The sequence below is a fragment of the Tetrao urogallus genome (genome assembly GCF_951394365.1).
Source record: "Tetrao urogallus genome assembly, chromosome: 6".
NCBI lineage: Eukaryota > Metazoa > Chordata > Aves > Galliformes > Phasianidae > Tetrao > Tetrao urogallus.
Window position 1 is genome coordinate 30,383,134 of NC_136819.1, and position 21,462 is coordinate 30,404,595.

General features: G+C 33.0%; 1 protein-coding gene across 1 annotated transcript in view; it reads right to left on the reverse strand.

Annotated features, from left to right (window-relative positions):
* RYR3 (ryanodine receptor 3) overlaps positions 1 to 21,462 on the reverse strand; it is a gene marked incomplete at both ends in the record, with an annotated part of 184,305 nt that overhangs the window by 25,006 nt on the left and 137,837 nt on the right. The window contains 17 exons of the mRNA XM_079537855.1: positions 280 to 360; positions 854 to 871; positions 1,107 to 1,180; positions 2,834 to 2,910; positions 3,171 to 3,250; positions 3,492 to 3,591; positions 3,876 to 3,929; positions 4,600 to 4,651; positions 4,975 to 5,084; positions 6,616 to 6,712; positions 10,292 to 10,404; positions 10,893 to 11,024; positions 12,224 to 12,283; positions 13,116 to 13,286; positions 16,110 to 16,124; positions 20,659 to 20,751; positions 20,862 to 20,949. Coding sequence (XP_079393981.1) covers positions 280 to 360; positions 854 to 871; positions 1,107 to 1,180; positions 2,834 to 2,910; positions 3,171 to 3,250; positions 3,492 to 3,591; positions 3,876 to 3,929; positions 4,600 to 4,651; positions 4,975 to 5,084; positions 6,616 to 6,712; positions 10,292 to 10,404; positions 10,893 to 11,024; positions 12,224 to 12,283; positions 13,116 to 13,286; positions 16,110 to 16,124; positions 20,659 to 20,751; positions 20,862 to 20,949 — 1,415 coding nt within the window. The remainder of the gene's footprint in view (positions 1 to 279; positions 361 to 853; positions 872 to 1,106; positions 1,181 to 2,833; positions 2,911 to 3,170; positions 3,251 to 3,491; positions 3,592 to 3,875; positions 3,930 to 4,599; positions 4,652 to 4,974; positions 5,085 to 6,615; positions 6,713 to 10,291; positions 10,405 to 10,892; positions 11,025 to 12,223; positions 12,284 to 13,115; positions 13,287 to 16,109; positions 16,125 to 20,658; positions 20,752 to 20,861; positions 20,950 to 21,462) is intronic.

Here is a 21,462-nt window from a genome sequence, read left to right on the forward strand (position 1 = left end):
AACTACTGTATGCCACTACACTCACATAACTGTTAACCATATGTCTGTCTTTGTAAGAGGTTTTGGTATTAATGATCTGCATAAAATCTGAAACTACATTAAGACTTAGAAATTCTAATTAACATCCACAATTAACATTTTTGGTGTGTCACTTTCCCTCAGAATACTAAATCAGGAAAAAAAAAAAATCTTAGAATGAGTTATAGTCAGTTATGTTTAAGCGTAGAGTTATCATTTGCTCTCATCATTTTTTCCCCAAAATTAAGTCTTCGTGCTTACCATTGTTATGCCCTTCACAGAGCAGTTGTAAAAATCTAAATAGATCTCGAGTGAATTCATCATGCTGCAACACTTTTTCACCTTTAAAATATATAAATACAATGATTACGTGACAGCTTCCATTATTAAATATGCAGAACACAATCTTACAGCATCCTTCAGAACTGAAGATTCTTGCTAAAAATACAGTACTATAAATGCTGCTTTAAGGCAATTTAAAGAAACAGGCTGATAATAATGAAAAGAAAAATGGGGTCCAAAAGCCAAGCCAAAGCATTTAGCACTCCAATGCATCCGTGGTTAAAAAAAAATAAAAATAAAAAAAATTAAGACAACAAACAAACTACACATTATATATCTAATAAGCAAATGGTTAGTTATGAATAAAATTGTGCCTTAAATATGAACGACATTTCATTAATAAGCATCAAACTTTTTCCAAGCTGAACACACAACTTGCTGCAGACCATAACGCTAAACCTGAAGATGTCTGAGAAGATGCAGTTAGAGCTTTCTTTCTGCATTTGCAACAGACTTTCGGAACAATAGTATTGAAAACTGTACCCAAACATACCACGCTCACGTACGATGACTGTGGATTGAAGAAAAATAACAAAAATACAAGATGAGAATATTGGAAGTTACATTTTTGTCATCAAAATTATTGCTAAAGATTTCATACATGTAAAAAATGCTCAGTTTAACAACCTACAGTTATTTATATTCAGTTTAACAACAGAAAGCTCAAGCCAAGTTTAATAAGTTCTATTTAAAGAAGGAAGCTCAAATATTTTAAGTGCTACTGGAATCAGTTTCATTGTACTTACGAGTTCCTTCTTCAGTAACCATTCCCAGGCCTTCTGCTTTATTTTGTCTCTCAAACGCATTCAAGTCAAGAACACTTATATAAAAAAAAATAATAATAATGAGAAAGTACTGCAGTAAACAATGGAAAATTATCTTCTAAGAAATTTCTGGAAGCCTTCAATAACTGCACTTCAATAACTAGCTTGACCTGTTACAACATGCACTATCACAGCACTTAATATAAGTATTAAATCAAAGTGCTTGGGATGAAAATAAGGCTCCAGTGTCCATTTCTGTAAAATAATGAGTCTCAGATCAGGTCTGACTACTCTTCCAGTACATCTCTACATCTAACTTCTCTTCCAGTAACATCATTCATGGTTTCACATGTAAGTGAAAAGAAATCTGAAATTACTCTCTATATTAACTTAAACCTGTTTGCCAAAAGAACATCACTGCAATTGCTTTTCACAGTTATGCTGTTTTCCACTGAATTTCACTACTACTACATTGTTGTTCTATATCTTATACATTATTACATTATTTTAAAGACAAAAGTAGAATGTTTGATTCCATTTTCCAAAAATATATTTATAGATAGATATCTATATAGATATATAATCAGAGACTCTGTACCTACTAAGGTCAAAATACACAGAAATCTATGCCTTTGTACTTCTTTGCCACAGCTCAGCATCTGAAATATCAGATGATAATTTTTCTAAGTCTGAATACTTTCATTCAAACAGTTCAGATATAATTTTATGATATATACTTCTTTTCAATTACACTGCAGTGCATTCACATGTTCTAAGTTCCTGTGACATTCTCAAAAACAAAATGTGAAGCATTTTTCAAAACATCATTTTCATTCTCTTCTCTGTGCTCAAATCATTTTATCAATAACGTTTTAAATCAAGTCCTGCACAATGCGTACACAGTTGTTCATATATTCACCGCAAGTCCTGTTTCAGAAAGTACTTGCTAAATTGTTTTACATAAATGTGAAAAAAGACAGTGTATGTTATTTAATTAGGCTGCAACTGTTAAATAATAACTTCTGCAGTGCAGGTCATCGTTCCTTCCACAGTTTTTCCTTTTCTGTGGTATCTTCTCCACTTGTCATTCAGTGTGCTGTTTCAGAACCTTTCTGTTGCTCTAAATGGCTGAGGAAAGGAGTTTGTCTACTGTGAGAGCAATGAGATACACCAACAATTTTCCACCTTGTTTAGGAGAGTCTTTTACCTTAACTAATTGGACGTTCTGGTTTGTCAAGTGAATGGACTACCATGGATGGTCTCACTGGCCACATGCCACCTCTAACAAGCTTGATACATATGCAGAGGATTCAGGTGAAGAGATTATGTGACATATCAGAGAGGTCCAGGAACTGATAGCTTAATAAAGCTCCAGTGGCCTGTCTCTCCTTCAGTGATGGCTTTTCTCCATCCTTAGAACCATCCAGAAATCTTGAAGGATCTGGGACCAGTAAAGGAGCTGTTACTTTTTGCTTTTCTGCCTCTCCAAACTAATGCTTCAAATGCATACCTAGACTATGCTTTATTTTCTCAGTTGGAAAAATATTTTAAGATGTTAACACAGCATTCCTCTGATTCACAAATAGTTTCATTAAAAAGCAGAGTTCTAGAATCTGTGACTTGTGTAATTTACATCTAAAAAAGCCATCTGCACCAGACCATCAATCTCAATAAAAGTGAAGCTGTAATAACATGATCTTTGCTTTTACCTGCAGGACTGCATCAAACCAGAAAGACTTTGAAAGAATCCAGCATCCTTTTTCTCCTTCAAGTAGTCTAGCATTTTCTAGAGTACACAAACACACATTTGGGGGAAAAAAGTCTAGATTAAAGTTATGTAAATTAAAAATGCCCTAAATTACCATTCAGAACTAGCAGGTCACTAGTAAGGAATAATGTCACTGTTATTGGACCAAATACTCCAATACAAATACTCCATGTATTCCAATATATTTTCATTGTTTAGCCTAAAATTAAATTAACAACAATAAAAATAAAACTAGTTTCATTTACACAAGCAAGATTCAATAGTTAGAAAAGCATTACCTGTTGAACTATTGTATTCCCACCATTTAGAATAGCAATACCAAGTTTTAGTGTTTCAACAACCATGGGTCCTGTATGACCTGTCAAAATAAGGGTACTGCTGATAAAATTTGTAATTATAAGCTAGTCAGTCAGAAAGACAGTTCAGAAATTTTACCTAACGTAGTCCCTATTCACATTTATTTTGCTGCGTTATGTATCATGTACAAATCAGAGATGACATAAAAAGTTGCATATGATAATGTGTTATGTCATTATGCATATGTATACGTATAGCATTATACATGATAATATGTACTTCAGTTCTCCTCTGAACATTACCTTTGCTTGCACTGATCATCTGAAGGACCATCTCAGCAGCTCCACGATCATGTAAGCGAGCTTGCTGATAAAGAGTTCTCTGCTTTTCCATTTCTTTCTCCTAAGTTTGGAGAAAAAAAAAAAAAAAAAAAAGATACAGACTGGAACTCATTCAAACAACATATACAAATGAAAAACCTGAAGATGCTGAAGGCTATTTGCCTTCACACTGCCTTTCTTCTACATGAATAACCTAGTAAAGCTTCTCAATATACACTGTGTTATCCTTTTATTTATTCTTGTGCTTATGTTTAAAATGCTCTCTTCTAATTTAGACAAGCAGAAACAAATAAGATTTAAACTCTCACCTCAAGTGTCTTAAAGAAATAAGATTTGAACTCTCACCTCAAATGTCTTCTCTTTGTCTTCCTCCTCCTCCTCTTCTTCTTCCTGACAGCTCTTTTAATGTTAGAAACAAAAAATCACAAAATTTTGCTTAGTATGAAATATGATAGCTATTTCTATAACAGTATTTGTATTATAAAAAGAAAAACATTACAAGAGCTTTTTTGAAGCAATAACTAAATCCAGGTAGATTTTAGATCCCTGTAATCCTCACATATTTGTGTCCATACACTAACAAGCTGATATTCCCTTATATATGAATACTTCCAACTATATATGTAACTTGTAACCGTAGACTATCTGTTCTCATGTCATCTCTCTATTTAAATCCATAATATTTGTCTTCGTAGTCAAACCCTCTTAACATGGAAGCATCAGTTGTAGTCAATTTGTTGCAAACTTTGACTTTCAACTTCCTTTTGACAGAATGCAAACTTCAAAATAATTTCTGAACATATCATGGATCTGCTCATATTGTTAAGCTTGTTCTCAAGTTAGTCCAGTGCCAAGTGAAATAAACAGGGTGGCACTTACTAGAATTTTATAATATCATTTGAAAGTAGGAAATTTCTTATTACATATCTAACTCTTAACATCATTTTTTTCATTAAAAATGTAGAAATTACTAGTACAGAGCAGTCCACATAAGAGAAAGGGAAAATATTTAAAAAGCATTGGGAACTACTTGAGTGAAGCAGTGGATGGAGCTTGAAATCATAGTTACCTTTGCCATCATGGCAGCATAGGCAATATATAAGGGATCATCTTCCAGTTTGCTATAAAGAAAAAGTATTTAAATATATGTAATAACATAGTAATAAAAAGATAATACTCCTGATAATACGTACGTACTATTTTGATCAATGGAAACATACATATGTCTATGTGAAATCCCATTATTCTATTGTAAAATTCTATTGTGTCTATGAGGGCTGCTCATAGTACCAAACCAACCAACCAAACAAAAAACAAACAAAAAAGTATTTAACCAAGGACAATACTAAATTGCTGTTATGTTAGATCACTTATGAAATTTTACTAGAAATTCAGTTTCTGGGTGTTTCTACTCAGTTCACTTTTCAACACGGCTCTTTCTTACCTCCTCTCTGTGAGAGCATTGCGACTAAAATAGAGGATAATCTGATGAAGTGGGTCAGGTTGTTCTTTCTCTGTATCTTCCTCTTCTTCTTCCTCTTTTTTTGGAGACGTCTATGTTCAACAGATTTATATCAGAATATACAAATTAAGCTTCATGATTAAGGAAAAAGATGAGCTAATAAGCTTAGGAAAGGATTTCAGTAATTTTGTTTTGGCTAATTTGTATTAACTTCCAGTAGTTACCTTATTGAACGGCTTACCAGAGCCTGCAACACTATTTGCCTGTTTAACTAGGAAGGAATTATGAAGTTTGATACATTTGCTTGCATTTGATAACACCATTAGAAGTCTCTCATTTGCAAGGCATTGAGAATAAGACGAGAAAATCTTAGGGAAGCCTTATTCAGCAGAAATTGTGTGCATGTTTCCACTGGACCAGAACTGAAAGGAAGTCCAGCTTGAGCAGAAGAACCAATTGATAAATGGAACTAATTTTAAGATCACCAGAAGCACCTTATTCAGGCAGGTGTTCGCTAAATTACTTCCATGTGTCTGTTCTAGGTGACTTTGATATAAGAATAGAACTACTATTCTGTCAACTTAAAACATTTTTGTCAGTTTGGAATAAAAGATAGCCACACTGACAAAGAACAGTATATCAACTTCAGCTTACTTATGTTGTAACCCTTTACTAGGATTTAATTGTTGTAAAATTATGGTAATTATGGTAATAACTGTTTAATTTACTAGTAAAACTGAAAGAACTGTAATCGCAGTTTTGATTAATGGTCTCATTCTGTCCTTCAGCAGAAAGCAGCAAGAAAATGAAGGAAAAACTATGACCGTTCAATTGTTCAGAATATGGGAAGAATATAATAGCTGTAGAATACAATGTTCTATAATAATTGGTCTTTAAAATCCAAAATATTAACTGTTTTGCTAACATTGAAGCATCTTCTGATGCATCTTCATTTGATCCATGGTGCCATATATTCATACGTATGGTGTTTAGGTAACACCAAACCCTTTGATAACAGTTTAGACAAACCGATTACAGAAGGGGAAAAGAAAAAAGAATTGTTTTTCAGAATCAATATTAAGTAACAAAATGCTCAAGTTTACCAAGCACTTCCATCAAATACACACGTAAACCAAAATTTTGCTGAATATGGCTGCATATATTTTCATCTCTTTATGATGTACCAACAAGAAAGCAAACAAACAAAAAATTTGTATCAAAGCTGAAAATGTTAAATATTATGCATCAATGAAAATTGAAAAGGGAAGAAGCATCAACTGTGTCAAGCTTTAAAAACAAAAATAAAATATAGGAACATAGGAATTACCATAATCACAAATATAGTTTGATAATTGATCTAGACCATTTCTGTTCCCAAGAGTATCACATAATTCAACTGAAGGCATACAACACCTTGATGCATCTCACTGTGCATCACAGGTTGGATATCTTTTTGACCATAGCAGAAAATGACCTTATGCTCTGAAGCATAAGAATTCATACTTTATAAATTTATGCATATATATACAGTATATATTAAAATAAAATATAGGTCATAATAGATACATAAAATGTACACTAAAATGGGCACTGAAAAATATGCCCAATTACGTTAGTACTTACAGCCAAATCCTGAACTAGTTTCTCCTCAAATGAATATTCCTCTGTTTCTATCCAATAGTTCTGATAGCCATGGAGGAAGAGGTTAATAGAACGGTGCCTGGGGGGGTTGTGAAAGTGAGATCAAGAGGGGTAAAGGAATATAGTATAACAGCTCAGATGGTTAATGATTAGTAAGGATAAGTGTTTGTACAATTCTGATCCTCTGATTGGTCAGTGAAATCAAACACAAAACATAACTAACTTTCAATGACAAATCTGCATATATTTTTGAACTTTTTTTTTTTTTTTTTTTTTAATACACACACATGCACACACACAACTTTTTCTTCTGAAGGCTTCAAGAATACTAATATACGTTATGAGAGAAATTGTGTAATTGGTGAATTAATACAAGCATGGGAAAAATACACGTTTTAAAAAATTGATAATAAGAGGGTAACATATGCACCTACTAAATGTAAATTTAATTTCATGGATTTAGCACACTGAGATGGCAGACGCTGGCCATGAAGAACAAAATAATTATGAACTACTTTGCAGCATGTTATATGTGAACAACCATTGCCTAACAATCTTCTTTTTTTCACTTATAAATGAATTAGAAACACATAAAAGCTCTAGAAAAGAACAATTTTAGAAAACTCTTAGGTATATCAATTGATATTACACACTATTAACTAATTCAATTGGAAATTTTTCCACCCAAAATGCAAATAATTGCAATGAGACTACACATAATATTGGCCAAACTATTCCATTTTTGCATAGAATTTAAGGGAAAAAATATTTTGAGGTGGCGTACATGACATTCTGAAGGTTGTTCCACATAGCCTTTTCATTCACTTTTATCCTGCACCAATAACTATATAAACTGACTGTATTATACTATGGATTGCCTAGAGACATTACGCACATAAATTCTTATTTTATATGATACTGGTATATAGTCATCTCTCTATACTCTCCTGCTGTCATGGGTGCCTTTTTATTATCAGTTTTCAAAAACTGACCAATCAGAATCTACTGTGAAAATTGTACAAAATTCATGTTTTATGGCAACAATAAATCATGGCTGGGAAGGAATAAGTGTGTGCATAAGGAAGAGGCTCTCCACAAGTTACATTACCGTTAACTTGAGTATAAGCCTGTCATACTGAGTTTTTTCATGTACTTTTTCCAGCCAAACACGTTGAAAGGTGCTCAGGAAGTAATTGCTAATTTTGTGTCTGAAGAAAAGCATATAGGTTTTCAATGAAGAACTAACAACAGAAGTACAAGTTAAATTCAATAAAATAATCAGAAAGAATGTATTTGTTAACTCTGTATGAAATGTTGCCACGCATAATTTTGCTGTATCTATGTGCATATAACAGATGACAGACAATACGACAAATCATAAAAACTTTCTAAAGATAGTGAACCTAAAGACAGCTATCTTAGAGAATGCATTGATCATCTAAGGTACTTTTTCAAAGTCATTCATTAAGCAGAGAACAGAAGAATCAGTATTTCCAAACTTCAATGATGTTTTCTCCTTGGATAAGAAAATTGTTTTAAAATACAACTACTATTTATTTGTATCCTGAGGTAATTCTCAGAAAATGGAGTATCTGAAGTAATTATGAAAGAGATTAAAATAATTTTTCTGCGATTTAACAAACACCTGCACTTCAATGGATGTTTAAATTGCTGAAACATCCTATTGGAATTCCTAAAAAGCAATACACATAAGAACACACTGAATAAAATTAGTTTTAAATAGATTAACATTAAATTGTTTTGAAAGCCACCTAAATCTCTAGAAAATTATCAAAAGAATTCATTATTCATTGCAGACATCAACATTTTGTAGGCAAAAATCATAACCAGTTTGCTTACTTCCCTTTAAATATAAAATCACATTTACAACTAACACCCAATATAAAGCTAAAACGAAACTGAGGAAATATAAAGCGAACTTCATTTGAAATTGTGGTGCAAAGGGATATACATAGCTCTTAGAACTGATCACATTTCACTTTAAAAAAATCCCTAGGGTTCAAAGATGTCTTAGCAACTTTATCAATTTAAATGACAGAAGCAGTTATATCTGCAATTAGGTGTAAAATAGTGTGATAGCCTTATTTTCCTGTCAGAATCCTATGATTTATCTAGAAAACTGTGTCTATAAAATTAACGAAGTTTAAAACTTTGTTCTATCGAGGATTTCTCTTGCTCGTGCCTTTTTTGAAATACGTTTTGCACTACAAAATAAATAGGTAAAAATAGTTTTATCAGAGTTTATTTTTAGAATCTGAAGAAAGAAATGACTGGGCAGTTTTGCAGGTTTAAGCTCCACCACAGGATGTACCACAGAGCTTGAGAAAAACCAATCCCAGTTTTTACATTCATAACCCATTTGAGCTCTTGGCATGTTTTCCATCAATTTTGAGAATCCTAAATATATATTTTTAAGACAAAAACAAGATGGACTGTTTTTATCATTTGGATGCTCATCTATATTCTATGCACTTTATATCCATATTGTATTTATAAATAATTATTTTTAAATGCTCATAAAACTGTTATACTGAAATACCTACCACTTCATCTTGTTTTTCCAAAGACAACTTGTAAAAATAATATAGCCAATATGTCAAACTTAATTGATTTGGATTCATGTTGTCTTCATGCCTTTTCGTTTTTCTCTGTCTCTATAAGGACTGCTTTGTAGCAATAGGAAAGTTTAGAGAAGCTGCTATAATCTAGAACTGCTAATTTCCACAATTGTTTCACTTTTAGAGTAGAATTTTATGTCTTGTGCAAAGCTAGCATTGTTGTCTGTGGCAAAGCTACAGATCTATAGCTAACATTAAGCACGTAAATAAATCACTGCATAAAAATATTAAACACAAAAGGTGAAAGAGCACAAAAGAAGTTAAGAAGCAAATCTAATTAGTGACGTTCTTAGGCTCTATCTGAATATAAAGCAGATGTATTGAAAAGGAACAGGGTAAAGGGAAGGACACCAAGGTGCATGGTATTAATAGTAGGTTTAAAGCAGTAAATGGACATAGGCACGGGATGCACTTTCTCTCAGACTCTGTGGTACCTACATTCAACTGAAGTAACAAGCCAAGCAAAACACATGTCCAGAATCTCACTCTGCACAGTTCTGCCCCAGTGCCTGCTTTAATGCAACGTTCTGGCATAATATCTAATGATAGCCTAATATAAGCATGGAGCATTCATGCAATAGAAAAGCCATACAAAAAAAAAAAAAGTTTTGTTGTTTTTTGTTGTTGTTGTGTTCTTATAATAATAATAATAATACAAACACAGGAGATTAAAACACAACCAATCAGAGGAAAAAAAAAAAAAGACAGAAAAAGCAGTGACATCTTAACATCATTTTTACAGAAAACTTGGGGAAATACAGAGAATAACAGCTGACAAAAATGAAGCATTTTGTTTCTGAGGCAGTGTAATTCCGCTGGCCTTTTTCCCCCCTGGTTGTCTTGAGCCCAGTATTTTGCTGCTGTGAGGAATTAACTGGTACTTAACCAACACTTTTGTCTCTTAAACTCTATCAGATAAACTAAACAACTAGCAAACTTGTAGTTATACACACAAGTAGTATTTCCACTTAGACATGTTATAAACAAGTTCTGGAAAAATAAATCTTTCAGCCATTTACCTGGGTAAGTTGTATAACGGTGCCATTCTAAAACAAGCAACAACAGCTCTTTTGCGTTGTTTTGACAGAAGTTTGTGCCAAACAGCTTTCTTTGATCTCAGTGGTTGTTCAACCTATGGGAAAATACTTTTTAGTGCATACAATAGAAACTCTTCACCTTTTATTCGAAGTTTTCTTTTTATCCACTAATTAACATAGCTAACAAGTTAGAAAATGTCACAAAGTTCTACTTTATTTGGAAACAGATATGGGTTTTTTTTGTTTTTTAAATGATCTGAAAAAATACTCTGGGCATTACTTAAAGTACCTCTGAATTTACACAGAGAAGCTTGAGAATATCTCATGGACAGGGCTCCGTGATGTGAGTGTATTTGTAGAGGCAAACATGTCCTGAGTTTTCTCTGAACCAAAATTGAGGTACTTAGCAGATGTCATTTAAAACTTTGCATATATACACATGGATGTGTGCGCATGCACGTGCAATAATTACTCTTTTCTGGAAATGTTAATAATGACACTCACTTAATTGGAAATTATTACTATAAGGTAATAACCTCATTCTACTTTAAAACAAGAAGAGTACAGACATGTAAATTCATACCTGGTCCAGATGATACAGAGCAGCTGATATCCTCTGCACACGTTCCACATTTTTCTCAGGGTCAGGAGGCTCATCACTCTTCAGAATGTCTTTATATAGATTTAACTGCCATTTCACAGCTGGATCATCAGTCTAAAAAGCAACATATTTCATACTTAACGTGCTGAATGAAGATAGTGAACTTGACTACCACCACTACCACTATTTGTCTTATAGAACCATATAGAATAGCTGCGTAGGAAGAGACCTGAAAGCCCATGCTTTCAGGGTTTTTTAGAACCCAGTTCTAACCCATCTACTGTGGGGGCAGGGCTGCCACCCACCAGCTCAGGCTGTCCAGGGCCCCATCCAACCCCATCTTGAACACCTCCAGAGATGGGACACCCATAGATTCTCTGGGCAGCCTGTTCCACTGCCTCATGGCATAATGAAGAATATTATAGATGTACCCGTTTTATCTGTCCCTTCTAGTCTAAATTAGCATTTGCTGGTTGCTCAGAAAAGCAGCCTTAGATTCTGAACTCAGTTTTCAAGTAAGGTTCTATATTTTTATTTCATAAAATCAATAAAGTGCACAGAAACACCTGTATCACAAATAAGGAAGCACATTTAGCACTGAGATTACAGGACTTCTGTACTCAGTACAGTATAAAGCTGGTTTATAGATTTTTATTAAAGACAGCTGGAATTTCAGTAGATGCAGAGTCACAGCCAACTAAAGGCCAACAGTTTGGGCTTTTTTGCAACACTCAGGAGTAAACACCAGGAAACACATTAGAATACTTAGTGTGTCTAATTTAAATTTAGATAAGCTCAAATTTATAGCAACAAAACAACCATTCTCTGCTAAAGAAAAATGAATTACTTGGATAATAATGGGCACGATTTTTGAGCATAACACATTTGACAATATATTCAGCATCTAAACAGTAGGAACATATACGTACTTGCAAACTGTTGAGAATCAAAATGATACTAGGTTTTCTTATTTCATACATACCTTCTTAGAGATGCTATTTCCTTGTTAGAGTAGATTTCTAGGAGTTTCATATTATTTTCTTCTTAGATATTAAACTACCACTACCTCTTTCTTTACACTTGACTGTTTCTACAAGACATCCTGAAACTTGAAAATACCAGCCAAAGCCATCAAGAAACCTCTTATTGCCACGAAAATATTATAAAGAAAAAGGATAAAATGGTAATTTTTATAATAACTTTTCATTTTCTGTTTTTCAATACCAAGATAATAATAAACAATCACAATTTCCATGTTTAAAAGTGCTATCCCACACCTGCATCTTTAAGACAGATTTTTTTATTATTATTACCTTTTCCTGCAGATGTAAGTTGTTACGTATATGCTCTTTGACTTCTTCATCAGTGTCCCTCTGTAGAAAGGTACAAGTATTTTTCAGTTTGTGATTGTGATTCATCTTAAGACCGCGCACAACACCAAACAGTTACTGTTTTAATCCTGAAAAGTACATGTATTACCAGAAGGGCTTGGGATGAAGGCTTTCTTTAATTGTGACCACAAAACTATTGCTGTCAAGCACCTGCTCCTCTGCTTCCCCTCATGAGTAAGTCCCAGGCAGGAATGAGTCCTGCCCTCTGCCTCTTGTCTTCTGGGTTCAACAAACCAAGAGACCTCATCTGTCTTATCCTCCAGACCCTTCCCCATCTTTGTTGCCCTCCTTTGAGCACTTCATAATAGTTTTATATCCATAGTTCTATAGTTTATGTCTAGAATACTTTTACATCCTTACACTTTTGTGCCCCAAACTGCACACGTTACTTGAAGGTAATACCGCACTAATGCTGAGTATTGCGGGACAGTCATTTCTTTTGATTAGTTTGCTCTACTGTGCTTAATGTACCCCAGAGTAAGGTTGGCCCTTGTGGTTGCCAAGACACATTGTTCATTCATATTGAGCTTACCATCACCCAAAAGCCCTAGATCCCTTTCTGTAGTGCTGCACTCTAATCATTTGTCCACTTGCCACATGTGTACATGTGTACATTGTATAAAAATGGAAAATGACGTAGAAACAATGGTAGCTGTCTCCGCACAACACTTTGCTTCACAATTGCTCACAATTTGAAGCTATACTTGCTTGCAGTGCATTGACAGTTTTACTATATTAACTGCATAGATATTTATGTCTCAAGTTATTAAAGTTCTGTTTATTCTTCATTAAAATTATTACAATTATTACTTACATGGCTATATCTAGTCTTAGCCAAGGAGATGAGCTCTTGATCTCCTGGAGTACACATATTCAAGCCAATAGGAAGCATCTTTTTAAGCGCAGCTACAATCAGGGATGTTTGTATGGAGTACAAATCTCCCCTGCGTTTTGATTTTTTTCTCTCTTGATCTTGTCCTCCAGACTGTAATAAAAGATATTAAAATTAAATAAATAACAGAAAGGTAAATAGATGTAATTATTCTCCAACCACACACTTTTTCAATGTATTCTTCCCCTAATGGTCCAAGGAACCTATGTTCCCAGTGTAATGTATACACTTAACTAAAAATGCTGCATTAGAGGAAGAGCACACAGTCTTCAGTAGGAAATGTAAAGGAATACTTTTTATATGCTCCAGTGCAGAAATCACTGTAAAGGTAATATTTCAATAGTAGCAACATAGTTTTTTATGCATTCATGTATATGAATCTCTATATTTTCTGTACTTTTCCTCTCAAACCAAAAACAACTTTAGAGTTAAAAGCTGGGTCACTGGGGACAATATTATTTTGCAAAACTATAGAGACAAATTCAAGATGCTTATATTTTTCTTAGAAACTTACATAAAGATACAGACAAGTAGGGTCTGAATGAATCAATATTGTCTGATTTGCCTCAAATGAAAAATACTGCTATCTAAAAGACTTTGATTCAATGTAATAAAATGCCAATGAAACAATGCCTCTGGGAAAAACAGTGTCATTTGGATTTGGTTAATATAAGTAAATCTGGAATGAAAAGTAAATTCTTTTTACAGCTTTGCAGATCATGAATAATAGGTAAAGAAAAACAAAGAGACATAGAAGTAAACACAAAACAGAATAACATTTGTCTAATTTTCTTACAATAGACAGTGTACAACGATATTTCACACAACTTTTAATTTATAAGAGAAAACCAAAATCTTTATAACGGATCCATATATTTAATGAACATATGGTAAACAAAAACAACATAAAAATAGCCCAGTTCTGAATTTTGTCCCTAGATTAAACTCCTACTACATACAAGGGGAGTTTTGCCTAAGACAAGATTTCAGGACTAGGCCTCCAGGCTGATAAAACACTACAAAACAGCGAATGCTTGCATTTAACCCTCCACATCCTTTTCCCTCTGTCAAATTTCACTGGCTACTGTTTGCTTATTATATTGTGTTCCAAATAAGGATACAGCAGAATTTATTGCAATTAATATTTATCAATTATTACCACACTATTATCACAATAATCACTGAAAGGAAAAAGGTAGCCGTACATAATCTACTTGGTGGTAAATTTTGGCAGGTTCTGTCTTCTAGACGGTGAATCCCTGTGTATGCAGCTGGTGTTGAGAGCATTTTGCAGGTCAGAGGGAACTCACAAGGGATGTGGCTTCCTTTCTTAAGGAACTAGCAATTGCAAGAGAGTACTCTGCCTCAAAGCTTTGCTTTAAAAGTGTGGCAGTGCCTTAGAAAAAGCAATGATGTAATGGCATTATTTGTACTCTACATTGACAGCAGACAAACAAATCCCACAATGTATCACTATATCCAGTGGCGTCACTATGCATCGTAAATTAGGAATACAAAATTATACACGTGCATATATGAAAAAAAAAAGAAAAGGACAAGGTTGGTTTTTTTTTGTTTGTTTGTCTTTTTTGCACCTTTATGCCTGGGGATGTTTTTTACATATCTAATTTTCCTTATTTTTGTTTGAGATTAATAACTGGGTATGTAGAAGATAGGTGAAAAAAAAACTTGAACGTTTTAAAACATAAAAAAAAAAAAAAAAAAAAAAAAGATCCATTCTGCCTTTGCCATCATATTCTGCTGTCTGTTAACAAATCTTTCCAATAAATGTTTAAGTAGAGTCACAAAGAGAAATAACAATAAAGTTACGGGAAAGTTTGACAAAAACCAAGATCAGAATCAGGACTATTTACCACAATGGCTCAATTTTAACTTAGACTTCCAGTTGAGTTAATTAAGAACTCTTTAAGTCACAATCAAGGCTTCTGCTTCTCAGGACACAGGGAGAAGGAAAAGATGAAAGGGGAAGCCATTCCAGCAGATGGTAAGGGATCCACCTTACTTTTGATTATGCATCACCAATGAAGAGCACACCGTAAGCTGAAAAGTATTCATCTGTAGTATAAAATTTTATTTAAAAACAAATGATGCAAAGATGAACTATGGTTCATTAGAGACTAAGGAAGTCTTGAATACAAGGATTACTCAAAGCTATCCTTGCTCCTCACATGATTACTTCTCTGAAAGAGTGGTCAGGCACTGGAATGGGCTGCCCAGGGAAGTGATGGAGTCACCAACCCTGGAGATGCTCAAGGAACGTTTGGATGTTGTGCTGAGAGACATGGCTTAGTGAGAACTGTTGGTGATAAGTGGATGGTTGGACTGGGTGATCCTGTGGGTCTTTTCTAACCTTGGTGATTCTATGATTATGAAGAATTATTTTAGTTTTGGCAAAAGGTAGCATTTGAACTCTATATCTAATTCAACATAATTCATTCTAATGAAATCAATCCTCTATTCATCTGTAGACATGGTACAAGTTATAGCATGCCTCTCCCATGTATATTTCTTGAATATCATAAGCCAAATGTATATGTTTCTGATGACTCTACTTAGGCATCATTTTCACAATGTCTGCTTCAATATATTAGAAAAAAAAAAAAAAAGAAAACCAAACCAAAACCAAAACAGAATGCAGAAAGACAGCAGAGGAGGAATGTACATCTAAATTAAAAAGTGTAACTTTGCTGCATTTTATAGTAAATAAACATCTGGGTGTTCTGAAGGGAATTTCAGCTGCTCTGGTCAAAAATTGCCACTTTTAACTCCGAGATAATTTATGGGACAGGGGCCTTCAAATTTGTGACGCCACTGCTATGATCAATGGAAAGAATGCTTGGAGCCTGATCGTCTCTAAAGCTAAAACAAAGACACATCATGCACTTTGACCTGTACCTTTACTTGCATGGCCTGTATGAAAGAAAAATAAAGGGAAAAACATAAGTAAAAGAGATGAAAAGATGACAATTTACAGATTAGTAATAAAGTTATTCAGCTCTACTAGGACAACAAATATTGTAAATTTGTTGCTAAAAATAAACAAACTGTGCATGTATAATCAAATGAGGCCTTGATGAAATAATTTTTGTTCAGCTTAATTGTTAATAAATGATTTGGTTTCTAAATTTATCTTGCCATTCAGCATGAAATTATATGCTAACATTTGAACATCTAATAATTAAGCACAACAATATGTAATCATTACATCTTTTCCCAGTATTCTTAAAAAGAGCCATGTCGTTGGAGTTCTAGATAATACAATAATGAAAAATATTTCACCTATATTTCACCTTTTCTACCGCCTCCCACAAACACCACTTTGAAGATGCAACATTTCATTTACGTGCACATTTTTTCCACTGTGTAAGATGTTACTGCCTTGTAGATAGCCTGAGAGAAAACTTGAATTAAGCCCATATCTCTCAGCAATACCTATTTTGAGATAAATTTTTAAAACTTAGCTGTAACTCATACATATACTTTTTTCCTCTGTGTTATGTTAATAACATACATATATACAGTTAAATAAACCATGTATTCTCACCTACAGCTAGGTTATCACTGTGTCTTGTAATCTCAAAAAGATAACAAGACTAATTTGTTACAATAAAACAGCACAAAAATTCAACTGTTATGTAAAAGAGTCCTTGACTGGGTGTGGGAAAATACTATAGGAAATACTGTATTATTTTTAGTTTAAAAGTAAAAATAACAACTCATAAAACAAGTTTCCTTTTTGGCTTCAAAACTTTGACATCAAGCTATTATTAAAATCTCTTTTATATCCCACTTTTTTACATCACATAATAAAGAAGATCACCTGCAAGTGAGGAATGACAGACTAATACTCAAATTGTTAAGCATCTTAAAAATTTTCAAAACCATACTCAGGAAAATAAATTTTAACTGAAAATGTGTGAAATATGTAGATTCTGCACATTGCTCATCAGATACATACTAAATGTAAGTAAAAACAAGATGTTAATTTATTTGAAATGACCATAAAAGTAATCCATTCACAATCTATCACAATATAACTAAAGGAAATGTTCTCAAAGAATAGATCTCAAATTCTTGCAGAGAACACTTATGTGAAATTCTCCAGTAATCACAAATTTGCAGATAACATGCCTTGCCTGTTGCAAATGGGCACAAGCACAATGCTGGTTCGTACACAAACTTGACTTATTTGACAGCCTCAGACTTCTATAATAGACCTATCCAAAGACTTCTTAAAAATAGATACAAATTAATAGTGAAGGCTGATAAAATAAAACTTCATTAGGAAATTCAAGTATTTGGTAACTGAAGTATATCCAGCCACATTCATTTAAGATTCCAAAGCTTACACACAGAAATTGCCTATGTACATATTACACATTTAATACGTAAAAGTGAACGTCAACATTTAGTCTTTCATCCCAATAAGCTATAAAATACTGTAGGGAATTATTACAACTTAATAAAAATGCTATTTTATCCAGAAATCCATGAAAACTTTGGAAAAAAAACAAACAAAAAACAACCAAATAAACAGGTTAGCAGCTGAAAAGAATGCGTTCAAATTCTCTATTTCAACACTTATTTCAATGCAGTCTGTGTTATCAGTCCCTCTCAGACTGAAAGTTCTCTAACTTACCATTCCCCTCCGAGCACTCTGCTGCCATTTTTTTTTAGAAAAGAAAGATTAAAAAACTTTCTCAGCTGTTATTATGTTTGAGAAAATATTAACAAGTTTAGTATAATGAAAACACAATGGTACTTCACCCGTTTTTAAAATTTTATTTTAATTGCACACCGCTATTAGCTTTGGAAAAATAATGTAATACTAATTTGTTCACTCACTGCATATTTTTTTTCTGCATATGGCATATGAAGATATAGAACCTTCCATGCATGATATGTCCCATATTATTATCATTACAGTATCCTAAATCTCAAAAAACTTGTTATGTCACTGCTGCAACACAGACTTGCTTAAAGCAGTCTGAGATCAGCATAGATCCTTTCTCCTTTAAGAGGCTAAACTGTTGTTTCTTGGACTGATTGCCATTACCAAAATTCGTGTTCACATTTATCTATAGATTCTCATGCCAGATAAACACTTTATATAATTGCAGTGTTAAACATAATGTGAGCAAAGAGGAACTGCTAATACGAGGAAAATGCTAATTACTCTGTTGTCATACACAAAGCAGTAACTTTCTGAACTGACAATATTCAAGCAGAGAATTATAAAATATACTGTTCCTCTAACATAATGTGTACTGTCAATTACCCTATGAATATACCAGTAAGTAACCTTGTAGCATATCCTGAAGTTCGGGTACTTAAGGTATTTTCTTGTTCATTCTAAATTCCAGTCTTAAAAAAATAATTCGGATCTAAATGTATGTATTAATAAATGCACTGGCGTTTAAGAACACTTTCATGACATATTATAAAATGTTATCAATTTCCTAATTAGAAACCATATATATGTAAAACCAATACAACATATCTAAATGATGCCTCATATATTGTACCATGGTGTTTACATCATTATGAAAAAGAATGCCTAAATGATCAATTGTTCTGCAGTCACTCACACAGCTGTGCTACCATTTTAGCAAAATACCCAATCATGAATAATATTGTGTTCTATTTCTCTCCCTATATTAGCAATAATCATGTGTAATATCCCTGAACTCCATGAATTTTACATTAGTATACTTATAAAAATTTATATGCATGTAAAAAAATTGTATAATCTCCCTGTGTTTCTATACTCGTACAAAGAAAAGCACATTTACACAGACATCTAAATCTATATGTGTAAAAATATATTACTTAAAATATACAGAACAGGTATTTGAATATCTAATCTCAAAAACAAACCCTTTCAAATATGGGTTATATAAAGTCTTGATGCTGTATTCCTCTGATTTTATCAAAATCAAAACATTATGAGGGATACTTTAGCTGGTTTTGTTGGTTGTTCTTTTTTTTTTTTTTTTTTTGCTGATTTGTTTTGTCATTCCTGCCATGCCAGACTGACTGAAGTATGACAACAGTTTACGTCATGTTACCAATGCTGCTGAGAAACTCAATTTAGATTGAATATTAATTATCTGATTCCAATTTAGCATGAATTGAAATTTTAAAATTACATCTCATTTTTATCTCCTCAGGCCAATTCTAACATAAAAATGTCAAAATATATGTATTATATTTATACTTAAGTGCCATGTTACAGTTTGGTGTTAGCGTGTGATTAACATCACATAGCCTGGAACTCGCCTACTAGCACTTACTAATACTTGCCTCTCTAATGAGGATTATACAGATACCTCAATTCTAGCTTACAGTTCCTTGGAGCAGTATCTTGAAAACAAGAAAATGAATTATTATTAAGAAAATGAACATTTCCTCCAAATACAGAATTGTCTACATAGTTTGAGAACTGCTGTTCAGTGTCATTTGTGATCTAACAATGAGAAGAAGATCTGTTTAGTTGTAAATTTTCCAACAACAACATTTGCCTGAACTGGATTTCAAAATGTAGAAAAGAAGCAAAGACTTTTTCAAGAGAATTTTTAAAAATTCAATGAGACTTTTTTCCTGGCTCTGTATTATATAAAGTTGGACTTAAGTGGTAACAAAGTTACATACAGAATCAAAATATACAGAAATACAAAACAATACAACTTACTCCTTCTCTGGAATACTTTCATAAGAGGATTTCTTTAAGCACATTATAAATACGAATAAAATAGAGGTTCTTTGCTACGGTTACCAATACTAATTTGGACTTAGTTTTCAACTGACTTGTGAATCTTGTTATGAGTAAGGCAGTCTTCCTCAGCTAATGTCAGAGACACTTTTTACCTTGACATTTTCTCTATTATGAAGCTAACAAATGCATTTTCCCATCATCATGTCAGCATCTTATCATATCGAAAATGAGTAAAAAAGAACTGAATGTGGTCATTAATAAGAAACAAGAAAAACAGTGCACATATGGCACCCCACATATATGAATACTGATATGCAGATACAGCACTCCTCCCATCAGAGCTGACAGAACAATACTGAAATTCACAAGAAAAAGTTCAGACAGTCAATAGTTCTTCACTTATTTTTACAAAATATTCTGTTTTTATTTTTTTAATGGACCAACTGCCTATATCACAACCTGTGTTGTCTTATATGTGTATCTACTTCAAATCAAATTCTATGTTCTAATCTTCTGTCTTTGAAAATGTAGCTGATATTTAATAAATAACTCTAAGAGACTAAACCTATATTGTGCATATCTGTTTCCAAGTCTGTCAACAATAAGCAAGACTATTTTTGCTTCTTCCATCAGCCAAGAAGCAGCAATCTAAGCAGATTTTTAGAGACTTCTAACACATTAAATGTATGGTGGAAAATTGAATTGATCCAAAAATTGTTATTAACTTACTTTAGACATCTTGCTTTTGGTATCTCCTGTTAAAAATGCCAAATTGTTGATTTCGTTCTGAATGACAAAATTTTGTTCTTCTCTTTTGAAATTCTATAAATAAATAAATAAACAAATAACTACCAATTCCATTCATCCGCACGTACTTCGTTTAGATTTAAGGATATAGTGAATTGGGGAAAAAAGAATGCATCTTATCTTACATGTGACTTGCACCACAGGATAAAAATTTCAGCTACCATTCGAAACAGTTCATCAGAATCTGCATCTGGTTTCTTTAGCCAGTTGGCTCTGAAAGAAAATAAAATTAAGAAGTTTAAAATGAGGATCTTAATAATAGATATTGCTCTGTTTAAGAGATTGGGTCACTTTTATGTAGTTAATCATAGAACTTAACAACAATCACTTCAATTTTCCATTCCCACAGCCAGAGAGATCATTTTTATTGGCAGCTTAACTGATTTCCAACAGAAACCCTAGTTCTTGGATACTTATTTTTGCCTGCCACCCTCCCCCTGGTGACAACGTTTTTGTGCATTCTATGAACTAGAAAACAAACCTTGCTGAAACCACTTTTACTGAGTATTTCTCTTCTCTTTTTTCCTTTTTTTTTTTTTTCTCCATTTCATACTAAAGCTTTTTTTTTTTTTTTCTTTTTAATCAAAACTTTGTGTTGATTGAAAAAATAACACCATAATGGGGTGAAGATGAAGTGTTAAAGGATTTGAATGAGTGGATAGAACTGTAAGGAGTGTATGCTTTAATACTTTTTCTTTCTACTGCACGAACTAATACAACTTCATT